General features: G+C 49.7%; 2 protein-coding genes across 2 annotated transcripts in view; one reads left to right on the forward strand and one right to left on the reverse strand.

Annotated features, from left to right (window-relative positions):
- CAPN10 (calpain 10) overlaps positions 1-1,663 on the forward strand; it is a 38,967-nt gene extending 37,304 nt beyond the window's left edge. Inside the window, exon 13 of the mRNA XM_015423603.1 lies at positions 1,422-1,663. Coding sequence (XP_015279089.1) covers positions 1,422-1,451 — 30 coding nt within the window. The 3' untranslated portion in view covers positions 1,452-1,663. The remainder of the gene's footprint in view (positions 1-1,421) is intronic.
- A 10,120-nt stretch (positions 1,664-11,783) lies between these two features.
- The window catches only part of LOC107120831 (cytochrome P450 2C30-like), a 28,984-nt gene continuing 23,248 nt past the window's right edge, over positions 11,784-17,519 (reverse strand). The window contains exons 8-9 of the mRNA XM_015423602.1: positions 17,112-17,253; positions 11,784-11,974 (exon numbers count right to left, since the gene is read on the reverse strand). Of these exons, the coding sequence (XP_015279088.1) occupies positions 11,784-11,974; positions 17,112-17,253 (333 nt within the window). The remainder of the gene's footprint in view (positions 11,975-17,111; positions 17,254-17,519) is intronic.

Here is a 17,519-nt window from a genome sequence, read left to right on the forward strand (position 1 = left end):
TATATATATATATATATATATATATTAAGGTGATTATATATAAAAATATATGTAATGGAAAATATTTCTCCCCAGCACCCCCTTTGTTACCTTGTTTACAAGATGATATAAAACTTGCTTCTGTTGGGGCACATTTACATTCCACATTTTACATTTCAGTTTTCGCAACGAATCTGTTTTTCAGCCGAATTATTAGTTTCACCGTTGCCGCATGCTTAGCGCTGCATGCTTTTGCCATTTCTGCGAACTTGCTGCTCCTTTTGGCAAAGAGGTAATATAACAAAAATACAGAAGGGAGGACGGTTGTATATCTTATAGCAGAAAATTTTAAAAAGTGTTCCTTTCAAAACCCACTTCTTTACACTACCCTGTGAGGTCGGTGGGGCTGACAAAACTGCAACTGGCCCAAAGTCACCCAGCGGGCTTCATGTGGGGAGCAGTGGGGCATCAAACCCGGTTCTCCAGGTTAGAGTCCACCCCTCTTAACCACTACATTGTGTTAGTTAGTCTTCTGTATTCCCAGTTCTCTTAGGTTATAACCCTTCTTTGAATAGAGCCTGAGATCCCCCCCCCCCTTCATTCTACTCCACTGGGAGTATTCGGAGCTCTGCATGACCAAGCAGAGGGAACCCTCTGAAAATCCTGTGCCCCCCTTCTTCCCCCCTTCTGGTAGCTGCTTTTCCTTGGTCCCACCAGGGTTGGAGTACTTGGTCCTGGTGGGCTTGGAAGAGAGGGAGTCAGCGAGGTTTTCTCACCTCAGACAAGGTACAGCCATCCCCCTCCCCGGGCCTGTGCCCCTGGTAGCCAAGGCGAAGGGCTTTTCAGCACTCTTATTTTTGTCGCTTGTGTGCCCAGATAACATCTTTTTTCCTTTTTCTGCACACGTTTTGCTCCCTCTAGTGGTTTCCTGGATATTTCATTGTTGTATCACCGGCTTATTCCTAACCACTTTAAAAGTGCAGGGAAATAAGTCGGAGATAACAGAGATGAAATATAGAAGCGACCACTAGAGGGAGCAAAAACTGTGCAGAAAATGAAAAAAGACACAGTACGGGCACAAGTGACGAAAATAAGAGTGCAGAAAAGCCCTAAGCTGGGTCCCTGCAACTTTGCCCTTGCGGCTTAGCTTAGACTCAACCAGTGATGGGGTCAGTCCAGGAGAGAATACCAGTCATCTCTTGCAGCATCAATGTCTGGCAGTGAACTGTGCTCCTGCAGTGCATGGATGACGCCCTTTTCGCGGTGCCCACCCCACGGAGACATCCCGTTGATCTCCCTAGATGTTGTTTGTAATGGGGAAGTGAGAGAAATTGATCCTTCTGACCTTCGCAAAGTGGAGACTAACGAACAACATATTGGTTTTTTTAAACGGCATGGGCGAAATTTATGTCTATCGATCTATATATATATATTTTTTGCAGGTTTCCTTTAAAGCAGTGATGAAAATGTGATTTTGGGTCAGCAGATCAGCATCAGCGGAAATGGTGTCAAGCCTCAGGAACGGCGGAGGTGTTTTCAATTTGAACGGCAATAATCTGAGGATACGTCTGGCCCAGAGGCTTCCTGGGCATATCAGCATTCCAGCCTTCTTATTTAATCTCTCTCTCTCTCTCTAATAAAGTAAACTAGAACTCCCAATACAAATCACACTTTGGTTTTGTAACACTCCTGCATGGACTTCGGCCTCCCTTGAAATCTCTTGGCATTCATTCCGTCTGTTTCGGTCTCCCTTCTCTTTGAACCTCACGTCCCCGATATCAGTGGAAAGATACATTGTGTATGTGCTGTGTTTTTTTTTTAATTCAGTGGCAGTAACACTTTGGCCTGTGTGGTTGTGTAAGTGTGCATGTATACGTGGTGAAAACAAATTCTTTCGGCAAAAACAGTACGTTGGCAAATGAAGTGTTGGAGGCTGATAGTGTGGAAAAGAGGCCTGAGAGGAAGCAGGAAATGTTGCAGCTGAAATACGCTGCGACAGCCAGATGTGCTTCCTACCTTCTGCCTGCCTGCACGAGGTTCTATTTGGCTGGGCCCGAAAACACATGACCCAGCAGACTGAACGTTACTCACCAGCTGTGTAATGTGGTTTGTCAGATTCTCACCGAGACGGTGGCAGGAACAGACAAGCTTAGCCTCGGAATAAGGTGGGGGGTACCAAGTCGGAGGTTGTGGACCACATTCAGCAAGGCTTGTTGCAAAAGGGAGCAGGTCTGTTTGAGGCCACGCACCTGACCTGCCCTGGAGCAGTTTCCTCGTCTACCTTGCCCCCTAGTCTCTTATGCTTAGCTATTCCCCTGGGAGAAAAAGATGACAAGGGAATATTCTACCAGATGTATCTGGTAGAGTAGTCCTGGATGTATCACCCTCCCCAAGTCCCTCTCTTCTGCCTGATGTATCTGGTAGAGCAGCTCCGGAAGTCCCAGAAGTATCACCCTCCCCAAATCCCTCTCTTCTGCCTGATGTATCTGGTAGAGCAGCTCCGGAAGTCCCAGAAGTATCACCCTCCCCAAATCCCTCTCTTCTGCCTGATGTATCTGGTAGAGCAGCTCCGGAAGTCCCAGAAGTATCACCCTCCCCAAATCCCTCTCTTCTGCCTGATGTATCCGGTAGAGCAGCCCCGGAAGTCCCGGATGTATCACCCTCCCCAAGTCCCTCTCTTCTGCTTGATGTATTCGGTGGAGCAGCTCCGGAAGTCCCGGATGTATCACCCTCCCCAAGTCCCTCTCTTCTGCCTGATGTATCCGGTAGAGCTGCCCCAGAAGTCCCGGATGTATCACCCTCCCCAAGTCCCTCTCTTCTGCTTGATGTATTTGGTGGAGCAGCTCCGGAAGTCCCGGATGTATCACCCTCCCCAAGTCCCTCTCTTCTGCCTGATGTATCCGGTAGAGCTGCCCCGGAAGTCCCGGATGTATCACCTCAAGTCCCTCTCTTCTGCCTGATGTATCCAGTAGAGCTGCCCCGGAAGTCCCGGATGTATCACCATCCCCAAGTCCCTTGCGTCCTTCTCCTCTTCCCGTACTGGATTTCCTTGAAACATTCGCACCTCCCTTCCCTGTTCACCTGCCATCCCTTCTCTGCTGCTACAATTTCTCTTTGTGGCCTCCTCCAGCTCCTGAGCTCTACTTCCCTTAGCTCAAAAAGCAACGCATTCGCCGGGCTCTTACAGGGTAGGGACAGTGACACCGCCTGTCAGGGTGCGCCACCTTAGATGGCCACCTCGGTGTCCCTGTTGTCAAAATTGCTCTTACAGCACAAAGGCTTTGCGGCATTGTGGGATATTTATTTATTTAAATTATGGAATGTATATGTGGGGGAAAGAAATCCCGTGGCACACTTGTTTCCAGAGGACATGGGCGAAAACAATCTCTCGGGGGAACGTCGGGGTTTTGCCTCCCTGCGAGGGCGAGAAATCAGAGTTGCGACTGATTCCCACCACCACCACCCCTCCCCTTTGTAAAGCGTTTCTTAAGTGAGATTTTAAGATACTGTATTTTTTTGAATAACCAAAGTGGTTGTTAAAATGTCTTTTGGAGAATAAAATATGAAACGGCGTCCTGGTACCACGTCTTTCTTCACAGCTGTGTGACCTTAGGCTTTGGCACGTTCCAAGCCAAAACTGGCCCCTTCTTTCGGGCTTGTATCTGACCCTCATCAAAGGCTCCTAAGTAAGCTCAAAAATCATGGGATAAAAGGATAAGTCCTTTTATGAATCAAAAACTGGCTAATTAATAGAAAACAGAGAGTGAGTATAAATGGGCAGTTCTCTCTGTGGAGGGTGGTAACCAGTGGGGTACCGCAGGGATCAGTACTTGGTCCACTGCTTTTTAACTTGTTCATTAATGATTTGGAGTTGGGAGTAAGCAGTGAAGTGGCTAAATTTGCGGATGATACGAAGTTGTTCAAGGTGGTGAAAACCAGTGAGGATTGTGAGGCACTCCAAAGGGATCTGTCAAGGATGGGCAAGTGGGCGTCAACATGGCAAAGGGGGTTCAATGTGGCCAAGTGCAAGGTGATGCACATTGGAGCCAAAAATCCTAAATATAAATACACATTGATGGGGTCTGAACTGGCGGAGACTGATCAAGAGAGAGATCTTGGAGTTGTAGTAGATAACTCACTGAAAATGTCGAGACAGTGTGTGACTGCAATAAAAAAGGCCAATGCTATGCTGGGGATTATTAGGAAGGGTATTGAAAACAGATCAGCCAATATCAAAATGCCCCTATATAAATCAATGGTGCAACCTCATTTGGAATACTGTGTGCAGTTCTGGTCACCACACCTTAAAAAGGATATTATAGCTTTGGAAAAAGTGCAGAAAAGGGCAACTCAAATGATAAAAGGGTTGGAACACTTTCCCTATGAGGAAAGGTGAAGGTGCTTAGGGATCTTTCGCTTGGAGAAACGACGACTGAGGGGTGACATGATTGAGGTTTATAAGATTATGTATAGGATAGAGCAGGTCAAGAAAGAGGTACTTTTCTCCCTTTCTCACAATACAAGAACTCATGGGCACTCCATGAAATTGCTGAGTGGTCGGGTTAGAACAGATAAAAGGAAGTACTTCTTCACCCAAAGAGTGATTAACACTTGGAATTCACTGCCACAGGAAGTGGTGGCAGCTACAAGCATGGACGGCTTCAAAAGGGAATTAGATAAGCATATGGAGCAGAGGTCCATCAGTGGCTATTAGCCACAAGGTATAGATAGGGGCTCCGGGGCAAGTGATGCTCTGTCTTCTTGGTGCTGGGGGGGGTTTACAGTGGGAGGGCTTCTAATGTCCTGGCCCCACTGGTGGGCCTCCTGATCACACTGGTATTTCTGGCCACTGTGTGACACAGAGTGTTGGGCTGGATGGGCCTTTGGCCTGATCCAACATTGGCGTCTCTTATGTTCTTATGTTCTCCTCCTTTTCAGACCCCTCTACACAGGCCCCATAGCCAGGATTTTTTTAATTCCGGGGGGGGGGGGGTTTAAATAAGTCGGGGGGCACCCTGCGCACACCCCTGCACCCCTCAAAAAAGGAGGACCTGGGCTGGACAGGAAGTCGGGGGGGCAGGCCCCGAAATGCCCCACTGAAGCTACGGGCCTGTCTGTACACCTTCAAATATGCCCACCTGGTTTGAATTTTAAAAAAGGAATCGGATAGACCTGCATAGGAATGAGATAAATGCCATAGACTATGATGCCAACAAAATCTCCAGGGTATAAGCTTAGCAGAGTCAAAATTCCTTTTGTCAGATACAAGGCATAACATCCCAGTTGCAAGGTGCGATAGTCCCACTGTACACTGGCATTGGTCAGGCTGCACCTGGAGTCTGGTGGGCCGTTCCGGAGGCCTCATTTCCAAAAGGACGTGGACAGAATGGAGCGGGTGCTGAGGAGAGCGACGAGGATGATCGGGGGCCTGGAGACCAAGCCCTCGGAGGAAGGTTTGGTCTGGAGGGAAGGAGGTTGACGGGGGACAGGATGGCTCTCTTGAATTATTGGAAGGGCTGTCACTTAGAGAAGGACAGGGAGCTGTGCCTGGTGGCAGCAGAGGAGAGGACCAATGTTCCCTCTAAGCTGTGGAGTCTTGTGAGCAAAAATTCCACTTTTTGAGCTACCGGCATGAAAGTTGCATGCGTGCAATCTGGCTGCTGCGTAAATCAGTTTGCTCTGGAGCCCCATTCTTCCAGAGCTAAGACAAAAATGTGTGAGCCAGAGGCTAAAAAAACTGTGAGCTAGCTCACACCAACTCAGCTTAGGGGGAACACTGGAGAGGACGCACAAGAATGGGTTTAAATTAAGGGCGGGAAGGTACCAGCTGGATATTAGGAAACCCTCTTTTTTTCCAGTAAGGGCTGTGGAATCAGCTGCCTGGAGAGGTGGTGAGCTCCCCATCACTGGCAGCCTTCAAGCAGCGGCTGGACAAACACTGGTCAGGGATGCCCTAGGCTGATCCTGCATTGAGCAGGGGGTTGCAGTAGATGCACTAGTATGGCTCCTTCCAGCTCCGGATTCTATGATTCTAAGTAGGTGCAGAGATCCCTGAACCCTTCTATCCCAGTCAGAAGGCAGGAATGGTGTGGCAGAGATGGAACTCAGGATGCAGAGGTATGATGCCAAGATGTGCAGGGGGTTGGACTAGATGACCTGCAAGGCCCCTTCCAACTCTAACATTCTATGATTCTATGTAATCAGCTTGCTCAGAGGGCAGTTAGTGAAACTCTGACCCAGACGCAAAAAGGATACTGGCTGAAATGGAACCTCCCACTTGGGTGTGTTTTGTGTCTTTGTCACAATCCATTCTGGCTTCCCCTGGACTTCACCCTCCTTTTCACAGGCCCTTGCATTTGATTTGAGTGGGAAAGAGGGAAATCTTTCCGCCTGAGGGCCTCCTCTAGGTCTTCCCAAATTGGGAGTGGACTCTGGAAACTGAAAGAGCCCCACGTCCACTTCCCAGCCCTCCAAAGCCAAGACCCAAATTTAGCGGACAAATTTTCTCTCCCACACTGCTGCTCTAAATGGCCCTTGGTCTCAGGGCCCTTGGTCTCAGGCTGTAACTCAGGGGTGTCAAACATGCGGCCTGAGGGCCGAATCAGGACCCCGGACGGCTTCCATCAGGCCCTCAGCGGAACTGGCTGTCTTCTGCTTCTTCTTCCAGTTCTGCTGCTGCTGCATCATCATAGGTTTGCAGCTTACAGATAACACACCTGAACAGCATGCTCAAGACTGCAACAGCACAGATGTTTTGATGCAATAATTCAGAGCAAGAGGTGTCAGTTATCAGGCACTGTTAAATAAACAAAATATTGCAGGAGTACTATATGTTTTAAGCATCTTTTTATTTTAAGTAAAACAAAAACCTTGTGTTTGTGTCCTTTATAGAAGAGAAGAGATGGGATTTATACCCCGCCTTTCACTACCCAAAGGTGTCTCAGAGCAGCTTACAAACTCCTTCCCCTTCCCCTCTCCACAACAGACACCCTCTGAGCTAGGTGGGGCTGAGAGAGCTCTTGACAGAAACTGCTCTTTTTCAAGAACTGCTCTTATCAGAACTACAGCTTGCCCAAGGTCATCCAGCCAGGTGCAAGTGGAGGACTGGGGAATCAAACCCGGTTCTCCCAGATTAGAGTCCGCGCACTTAACCACTACACCAAACTGGCATAAGGTTTATAAAGTTTATATCTCTGCTACCTGGCTTTACATTTTATGACACACATAGCCCAGCCCAACAAGGTCTCGTTTATGTCAGATCCGGCCCTCCTAACAAATGAGTTCGACACCCCTGACTTAACTTTTCCAGGAACGTCATCCTGCTATTTGGTTCTGCAGAAGAATGGGTTACAAAGCTTGAGGGCCAGAGGGAATTATCTCATGGACTAGATGGGGAACCCAGGCAGTCATTTGCCCACCTTCAGTTGAATCTATCTTTCACTGGTTAGATCTGCTGGGTCTCTCCAGAGAGGCATTTGTAATGCAAATTAGCATTCTGGCCCATGCCCAATTTTTTTTTCCCATTTGCATTACAAAGTTCTTGAAACTCGATCTAATCTTTTAGGCTGAATCAAATGCCAGTCATCTTTGCCTCTTACACCCCATTTCCCCTCTCTACTGGCTAGGGCCTGATAATTCTTCTGTTCCTTCTTGTTATCCCTCTGTTCTCAGGTGCATTCTCCATTTTGACTTTCTCTGTGTAATGTGAAAAGGACACACGCGTCTCCTACATGCAACCGTTTACGTAGTACATGATGGAAATATGTGTGGGTTGCAAGGTCTAATTCAGTCATTATAGGGTTAATCTGTTTACCGTGTGTGCTATTGTTTAGACTGACCCGGAAGGGAAACCTGCCATATAGCCAAATAGCCCGGGAAATCTAAGTCTGTTTACTCACAATCATTGGTTAATGTATTCAGGTGATTTCCTTCTAGGGGTCAAGAAGAAGAAGAAGAATCTCCATTGCATTGGTCATTGTGAGACCGTGTGGTTGGTCTGTTCTGCAGCTGTAGAGATACAGCCTTAGGTCTTTACATAAGAACCTAAGAGACGCCAATGTTGGATCAGGCCAAAGGCCCATCCAGTCCAACACTCTGTATCACACAGTGGCCAGAAATACCAGGTGCATTCAGGAAGTCCACCAGTGTTGTTTTGTAGATTTTCCCGTACACTCTTCCCTTAGAAATAAAGATTTTTACACAGAAAGAAATGCCTCCACTCCAGTGAAGCAAAGATCCATTGCAAACTCTGAATATCTAAGTATTTTTGCCAATTTTTCCAACAGTACATTCAATTTGAACTGCCTGTACAAGTCTAAATGCTTCCTGACACCCGATTGGGAATCCCATGCCCATTGTAAACAGGAAGAAGAAGAGAAGAAGAAGAGATTGGATTTATACCCTGCTCTTCACTACCCAAAGGTGTCTCAGAGCGGCTTACAAACTCCTTTCCCTTCCCCTCCCCACAGCAGACACCCTGAGAGGTAGGTGGGGCCGAGAGAGCTCTGACACAAACTGCTCTTTTTTCAAGGACAGCTCTTAGCAGAACTACGGCTTGCCCAAGGTCATCCAGCCAGGTGCAAGTGGAGGAGTGGGGAATCAAACCCGGTTCTCCCAGAGTAGAGTCCACGCACTGAACCACTACACCAAACTGGCTCTCAGGAAGTTCTAGGTAAACAGGTTGCACTAAACAGCACAATCTTGTAGCATCCTCAAGATGAATGTTTTTATCAGGCCATGAACTTTCACAGACTAGACGCACAAACTGTTCCCCTCTATGGACAGATACAAACACACTTGCCGAGAGAGCGGCCAAAAGGCTGCGCGACGGAAGAGGTACAGGAAGTCTGTGCTTAGAAATGTCGGGAGTTCAAATCTATACTAGATAAGGACGGTGACAATTGGTCATGGTGCTTATCTTGTACGTGCCTGCGTTTTTGCAGAGGCCCGGTGCATAGACTCACTGCACCTCTTTCATCCTGTGGCCTTTTGGCCTCACTGTTCCCATCCGTGTACTTATCTGTCGATAAAGGAGGAACGGTCTGTGCACGTTTTGATGAAGCCGTTCTCTAGTTCACGGGATAGCCAGTCTGCAGTCTTTAAATTGTCCTTTAAACAGCATGATAAAAAGTAGAGACATCACCCTGCCAACAGAGGTCCGCATGGTCAAAGCAATGCTATTCCCAGTAGTCATGTATGGCTGCGAGAGTTGGACTATAAGGAAGGCCGAGCGCTGAAGAATAGATTCTTTTGAACTGTGGTGCTGGAGAAGACTCTTGAGAGTCCCTTGGACTGCAAGGAGATTGAATCAGTCAATCCTAAAAGAAATCAACCCTGACTGTTCCCTGGAAGGCCAGAGACTGAAGCTGAAGCTCAAAGACTTTGGCCACCCAATGAGAAGGGAGCACTCCCTGGAGAAGACCCTGATGCTGGGAAAGACTGAAGGTCAAAGAAGACGGGGACGGCAAAGGATGAGATGGTGAGATAGTGTCATCGATGCAGCGAACATGAAGTTGAGCCAGCTTCAGAGGACAGTGGAAGACCGGAAGGCCTGGCGTGATCTGGTCCACGAGGTCGCGAAGAGTCGGACTCGACTGTGTGACTGAACAACAAAAAAACACTCAATAGCGTAAGCAGATTGGATTGGAGCCTGATATGAAGTTTGTTGTTACCTAGTTGGAATATAGGAGCTGCGGTGGCTCAAGTGGTTAAGACGCTGAACTGCAGGCTGTGGAAGGTCGGTAGTTCAGCAGTTCGAGACCCGAGTGTGCCGCATGACGGAGTGAGCTCCCGTCTCTAGTTCCAGCTCCTGCCAACCTAGCAGTTCGAAAGCAAGAAATTGCAAGTAGATAAATAGGTACCACTTCGGTGGGAAGGTAACAGCGTTCCGTGCGCCTTGGTGTTTAGTCATGCCGGCCACATGACCATGGAAACGTCTTCGGACAGCGCTGGCTCTTCGGCTTGGAAACGGAGATGAGCACCGCAACCCTAGAGTCGGACTCGACTGGCTTTCGAGCAAGGGAACCTTTACCTTTTTTAAGGTGCTGCTGGACTCTTGCTCTTCCCTACTGCTGCAGACAGGCTAACACGTTGACCCGTCTTGGACATACAAACACTTTCCAAAGGGATGCTCTGGGCTGATCCTGCACTGAGCAGGGGGTTGGCGTAGATGACCTGTATGGCCCCTTCCGACTCTGCTTCGATGCCAGGGATCCAAGGTGTGGCACGAGATGGAAAGGTATACGTGTTTGCGTGTCTTCTGGCAATCGTTCCCAAAGTGCGTTCAGACGGGCAGCTAATCCCGCCATTGTGCCAGTTTGAATTTTATCCCGATCTTTTTAATTCATCGTCACACGACCAGACACCCCCCTGGTGAATCGCCTTACCACGCGCTGCCTCTGTTGTGGATATTCTAGACGGCATCCACTGAAGGAGGCATGCGCGGTGGGTTTTTTTTAACTTTTTGCGCGTGCGCATAGACGTCACAGCAGGTCCTTGTTCATCCGCGCATGTGTAGAGATTTTTTTAAAATGGCGCCCGCTCGGGATGGTCTGACGTCAGACCACCCCGACGGGAGGATTGCGTGCTGGTGGAACGATCAGACGGATGAAAGCCCACAGTTGTCCCGCAGGTAACCGAAAACCCCAGGTTTAAAGTGCTATCTTTTAAGTATGGCTCCGAAGCGCAGCAAAACGGGATGCCCACGGAAGAGGGACATTTCCCAAATGTTTGTGTCTGGACATTACCTTTCGATCCGTGAGGCAATCGTGCCTCACACGGATCTAAAGAGCCGCCTGATCGGACTCTCAGCCATTCATTCGGCCAAGGGCAGCGAGTGGGAAACCCGGCATAAGCTCTAAAAGGATAGCGGTCAACGAAAGGTATCACATCAAGGACTGGGTTCTCAATGTATGTCCCCATTGCTGAGACTTGAGATTATACCCCCAGTGAGGAGGAAGGGCACAACCATTTCATGTATTCATAGAATCACAGAATCACAAAGTTGGAAGGGACCTCCAGGGTCATCTAGACCAACCCCCTGCATAAGGCAGGATATTCACAAATACCTCCCCGCACCACCACCCTCCCCAAGTGACCGCTGTTCCATGCCCAGAAGATGACCAAAAAAAAACCCTCCAGGATCCCCGGGCAAACTGGCCTGGAGGAAAATTGCTTCCTGACCTCAAAGTGGCGATCAGCATTTCCCTGGGCGGGTAAGAAAGGACCACAAGCCCTGAGGCAGCCCTTCCTGCCCTCCCTCTCATGATCTGCCCAAGTTCACAGAATCCACATGGCTGTCAGATGGCCATCTAGCCTCGGTTTGGAAACCCCCAAAGAAGGAGAGCCCACCACCTCCCGAGGAAGCCTGTTCCACTGAGGAACCAACCGCTCTGTCAGGAAGTCCTTCCTCATGTTTAGCCAAAACCTCTTCTGATTTAATTTCAACCTCTTGGTTCTGGTCTGAACGTCTGGGGCAACAGAAAAACAACTCCGCCCCGTCGTCTCTGTGACAGCCTTTCAAGTACTTCCTCGCCTGCTCTACCCAACTGCTTCCAGGAATGAATTGTATCCACATCGATTTATTGATTTATTTACATGCAGCCCAGCCTCCTCCCCCATAGGCAAGCTCCCCGAAGCGGCTTGCAACATCGACGTCCCCTCTTCTGCTCCATCCTCACAACAACCCTGCGAGGTAGCTTAGGCTGAGAGAGAATGGATGCCCAATGGTCACTCGGCGAGCTTCTGTGACAGAGTAGGGGGATTCGAACCTGGATGTCCCGGATCCTGGTTCGGCGCTTTAACCTCTAGGCCGAGCTGCTTTGACGGGGAACGAAACGGAGCTTATAGGGGTGTTGCCGTGGAGACTGCTGTATGCCGTTGAGGTTTAGGTCCGGCTCTCCCTCCGGCAGCTGGATGACAAATGCGCGGATCAGGGTGATGAAGAAGACGAAGAACTCTACCCAGGCCATGTGTTCTCCCAGGCACCCGCGGCGCCCTGCGAAAGAAGCCAAGGAGTAGAATTATTCCTGCAAGTGCTTTGGGGCGGGAAAAAAGGTCTTTGGTTGAATCTGCATTTGCATTTTCAAATCAGTTTCGTGCTGCTGCGATGCCGTCTTTCTCTATGCTTGTTTGAACGTTGTTTGGAGAAGATTCATTTAAAGCAGTGCGGAGGCGCAATGACAGTGGAGCTGCCACGAGAGGGCGATAAACATATGCAGACATGCAAAAGTATGCTAGCACTGTTGAGGTGTGAAAATGAAACCAAATGTAGACAGCTTTTTTGAAGACGGAGTCAAAAGGCTGGGATACCGGTGGGAAAGACAAATGCAGATTCAACCTAAGTCATAGTTTTAGTACAAGGCAACTTCTAGGGATGCCAGCCTCCAGGTGGGACCTGGAGACCCCTCAGAATTACAGCTCATCTCCAGACTGCAGAGATCAGGTTCCTTATAGAAAACGGATGTTATGCAGGGTGGACTCTCTGGCATTGTACCAATGTTCCCTCTAAGCTGTGGAGTCTTGTGAGTGAAAATTCTACTTTGTGAGCTCCTGGCGTTAAAGTTGTGAGCGGGCGATTTGGCTAGTGCATAAATTAGTTTGCTCTGGAGCCATCCCTTCCCGAGCGAAGACAGAAATGTGTGAGCCGGAGGCTGAAAAGCTATGAGGTAGCTCACATTAACTCAGCTTAGAGGGAACACTGTGAGCAAAAATCCTACTTTGTGAGCTCCTGGCATTAAAGTTGTGAGCGAGCGATTTGGCTGCTGCATAAATTAGTTTGCTCTGTAGCCATCCCTTCCCGAGCGAAGACAGAAATGTGTGAGCCGGAGGCTGAAAAGCTATGAGGTAGCTCACATTAACTCAGCTTAGAGGGAACACTGTGAGCAAAAATCCTACTTTGTGAGCTCCTGGCGTTAAAGTTGTGAGCGGGCGATTTGGCTAGTGCATAAATGAGTTTGCTCTGGAGCCATCCCTTCCCGAGCGAAGACAGAAATGTGTGAGCCGGAGGCTGAAAAGCTATGAGGTAGCTCACATTAACTCAGCTTAGAGGGAACACCGTGAGCAAAAATCCTACTTGGTGAGCTCCTGGCATTAAAGTTGTGAGCGAGCGATTCGGCTGCTGCATAAATTAGTTTGCTCTGGAGCCGTCCCTTCCTGAGCGAAGACAAAAATGTGTGAGCTGGAGGCTAAAGAACTGTGAACTAGCTCACACTAAGGGTGCAGTCACACGGTCCTTTTGATCAGGGTTCGCTGCTGTTCTCTCTCGCATTTAAATTTGCTGTTCAGATGGGCCAATCCGCCTCCCGTGCCGAAGCAGGCTCACTCCCGCAATGTTCCCAGTTCTCTACCGGATTTTCCTGCACTGGGAAAATCAAGTACTTTCCTGGTATTTGCGCTTGGAATCTGCGATTTCGCCCATCTGGACAGCCATCTCTCGCAATGATTGAGATTAGGGCCGTCTGACCGTTCTTCGCGCGATGAGGGTGGTGGTTTTTTTTTTACAGCTTCCGGCTTTGAGTGCTTCAGCAGTCCTACGCTTAATCCATTCTTTAAGTGTTCAAGCGCTCATCCAGCGCGGAGAAAGCTCCTGCCCCCCCCCCAGGAGTGAAGCTGCGGTGGGCAGCAGGAGGCGGAATGGACAGTTGCTGGGGGGGGAGGTGGGGGGGAGGAAGTGCCGGGCAGGCTTGCGGGCGAGCGGGCGGCATAGTGCACCCCAGGAGCCCCCAAAGCTGCGGCGTTAGGGGGGGGGAGGACCCGGCTTGCCAGCAGCGTCGAACCGGGGCTGGTCGGGCAGCAAGAGGCTGCGTGGAAAGTTGCTGGAGGTGGGCAGGAGGAAGGAAGTGCCAGACGGGCTGGCAGGCGAGCAGGCGGGCGGTGGAGAGAGAGGGGCCGGCTGCATCTAAACGGTGCCTAGTGTCACGATTGCGCTGGTGAGCCGGGCAGGGCACGGAAAGTCCAAAACACAGTCCAGGGTCAGGGCACCAGATGAGGCAGAGTAAGGTGAGCAGAGTCCAAAATACCAAGTCAAAACACAGTCTAGGGTTACCGGAGATTGCAAGCAAAGTTCAGAAGCCGAAAGCCGTTCGTCAACAGTTAGGATACACAGTCCAAGTCAGGGAGCCTGGAAAACAACGTCAGGCAAGCCAAAGTCAGGAGCCGGGGAGTCAGAACGAAAACCAGGAGACAGGAACACAAGATCCGGGGTGCAGTGATTTGTCTATGCGATTCGTTGCCAGCACAAGTTGGGAATCTGAGAGAGACGCCTGAAAAGTCTGTTCCGCTTGTTAGCCAATTACCGGCCGCTGACAGGGTCCTGGCTCCGGTCAGTACTCTGGGCTCAGAGGACGTTGACCTCGCATGCGCGCCTCCTTATGCCGGGTTGCCATGTCCCATCGCCTCTGATCATGCAAACGAGCCACCGATGTGGGGGGGGGAATCAGGAGGCGTGGTGCTTGTGCTTGGCTCTGCCAGTGCGGCTCCAGGTGTAAACTCTCCTGGTAGCTGGTGCTCATCGTCCGCAAGACTTAGGTCTGGTGATTCAAGGGGTGCCGGGAGCTCACCCTCGGACGTTGCGGGTGCAGAATCCTCGGCTTCAGGGTCTACGGCATTGTTCCCTCCAAGCTGAGTGAGTGTGAGTTAGCTCACAGTTTTTAAGCCTCCGGCTCACGCATTTTTGTCTTAGCTCAGGGAGGAGGGCTCCAGAGCACACCAATTTCTGCAGTAGCCAAATCGCTCGCTCACAACTTTCATACCAGTAGCTCACAAAGTAGGATTTTTGCTCACAAACCTTCACAGCTTAGAGGGAACATTGGTACGGGGTCGGGGTGCACTGCGGGCATGACACCTAGAGTCTCCTCGTGCAGTGCTTCCGGTTTGGGGAGGGATGTGTGATCATCCCAACACGATGAAAAATATTCCCGATTAAATTGTAGCGGTAACAAATCGCAATTGCCTTGCCGTGTGAGCACGGCCTAACTCAGCTTAGAGGGAACACTGATCGTACCTCCTCTGAAGTCCCTGTCCTCCCCCCAGGCCTCATCCCTAAATTTCCAGGAGTTTCCCAACCTGGACCGGACAACTCTGACTTCCCATCCCCAGCAGTGGCCAAGATGGACCCGGAAACCCTTGCAACTTCGTATGACCATATAACAAATACAAACTAAATAAGTCAAATGCAACCCTAATTAAAACGGTCTTCGACTGCTAGCCGAAGACCTCGGGGAAGTGGTTCCACGATCGTGTCCTGTTGTTCCTGAGCTGCGGGGGAAAATCTTTTCCCCTTGCTGAGGCAGCCCAAGAACGGCCTCACCATGAAATTGTCGGACGTTCCAGATTGGTGTTCCCTCTAAGCTGAGTTAGTGTGAGCCAGCTCACAGGTTTTTTAGCCTCCGGCGCACACCTTTTTGTCTTAGCTCAGGAAGGGAGGGCGCCAGAGCAAACTGATTCATGCAGTAGCCAAATCGCTCACTCACAACGTTAATGCCGGTAGCTCAGAAAGTAGGATTTTTGCTCACAAGACTCCACAGCTTAGAGGGGGGCATTGTTCCAGATGCCATGTCCCCCATCTCAGACCTCCAGACTGAGTGTCAAGAGAGACTAGATAGCTAGATAGGCACACTAAGCCAGTTTGCTGTCGTGGTTAAGTGCACAGACTCTAATCTGGGAGAACTGGGTTTGATTCCCCACTCCTCCACTTGCACCTGCTGGATGACCTTGGGCAAGCCCTAGTTCTGATAAGGGCTGTTCTTGAAAAAAGAGCAGTTTCTGTTAGAGCTCTCTCAGCCCCACCTACCTCCCAGGGTGTCTGTTGTGGGGAGGGGAAGGGAAAGGAGTTTGTAAGCCACTCTGAGAAACCTTTGGGTAGTGAAGGGTGGGGTATAAATCCAATCTCCTCCTCCTCCTCTTCTTCTTCTCAAGAGCCAGTTTGGTGTAGTGGTTAAGTGCATGGACTCTAATCTGGGAGAACCGGGTTTGATTCCCCACTCCTCCACTTGCACCTGGCTGGATGACCTTGGGCAAGCTGTAGCTCTGATAAGATCTGTTCTTGAAAAAAGAGCAGTTTCTGTCAAGAGCTCTCTCAGCCCCACCTACCTCACAGGGTGTCTGTTGTGGGGAGGGGAAGGGGAAGGAGTTTGTAAACTGCTCTGAGACACCTTTGGGTAGTGAAGGGCGGGGTATGAATCCAAACTCTTCTTCTTCTCTTCTTCCTGTACCTACTCTTTTGCCACTCTCCTCTTTGAAATGCAGATTGTGCTCTCAGGAATCAACTTCTCCTCCCTCCTTCTCTCCCTCTCTGGATGAAGACATGCTCTCTACCTCCACACACCAAGAGAGGGACATGCAGTCCTCTCCTGGCACCATGAGGCAGATGGGCCTCTTGCCATCTGCTTCCATCCTTTAGCTAGTAAGTTAGTACTCTATCATGTCCCTACTCTTTCCTATCCAAAGTGTACTTCTCAAATAAAGAGAGAACTATTTCTCTTCTAAATCTGCAACGTGGCTCTGTGTAGCTTTGTAAGCCGAGTAACCTGGTGAAGTGACGCTCCTGCGTTTGTAGCTTTATTTAAGCACTCTGCTAACCAGGGCTCTTTTTGTAGAAAAAGCTCAGCAGGAACTCATTAGCATAATAGGCCACCCCCCACAGCAGAAACTCATTAGCATATTGGGCCACACCCCTGACAGCACAGCTCATTAGCCCATTAGGCCGCACCCCCGTGTTACCACGTGTGGTCATCCAGCCACACCCACCTTTTGCTTCTTATTCTGTTTACCTTGTTTGTTGTCAAAACCCAGGGCCTTTTTTTGTAGCAGGAACGCCTTTGCATGTTAGGCCACACACCCCTAATTGTAGCCAATCCTAATGAGTTTCTGCTGCTGGGCGTGGCCTATTATGCTAATGAGTTCCTGCTGGGCGTGGCCAACTTGGGAGCCAGCCGGAACTCCGTTCCTGTGCGTTCCTGCCCAAAAATAGCCCTGCTGCTAACTAATGGTGTTTGGACCAGTTAACCTCAACAGAAATGGGCAGCCCCCTAACGTCTCCTTGGTGCTAGCCTCCGGGGAGGGTGGTTCTGATGGAAGGGCCTGGAAATCTTGGCTAGCTTCACCCCAGCAAGAAGGCAGCATGGATTCATTACCTATTCCGAAAGCTAGGAAGGCTTTTTGGGGGACAAAGTCGCCCTTGGCGTCAAGGAAGTGCCCAGGATTGAATTCGAAAGGCGATTCCCAGTGCTCCGGGTCAGCCATCACAGAGGCCAAGTTAGGCAGTATAAGAGTTCCCTGGAAGGAATAAAAACAAACAGACAGAACAAAAACCAGAAGCGGTTTGTCTTATACTTTTAACTTACTACTTACTGTTTTCACAACCAGAGTCATAAAACATCAAACCCTTCGCCAACAAAAATGGGGAGAGCCAGTTTGGTGTAGCAGTGAGGAGCACGGACTCTAATCTGGGAGAACCGGGTTTGATGATTCCCCCCTCCTCCACATGCAGCTGCTGGTGTGACTTTGGGTCAGTTACAAGCAATGCTCCCTCTAAGCTATGG

This window comes from Gekko japonicus, unplaced genomic scaffold, assembly GCF_001447785.1.
Source record: "Gekko japonicus isolate JY-2015 unplaced genomic scaffold, Gekko_japonicus_V1.1 scaffold4456, whole genome shotgun sequence".
Lineage (NCBI taxonomy): Eukaryota > Metazoa > Chordata > Lepidosauria > Squamata > Gekkonidae > Gekko > Gekko japonicus.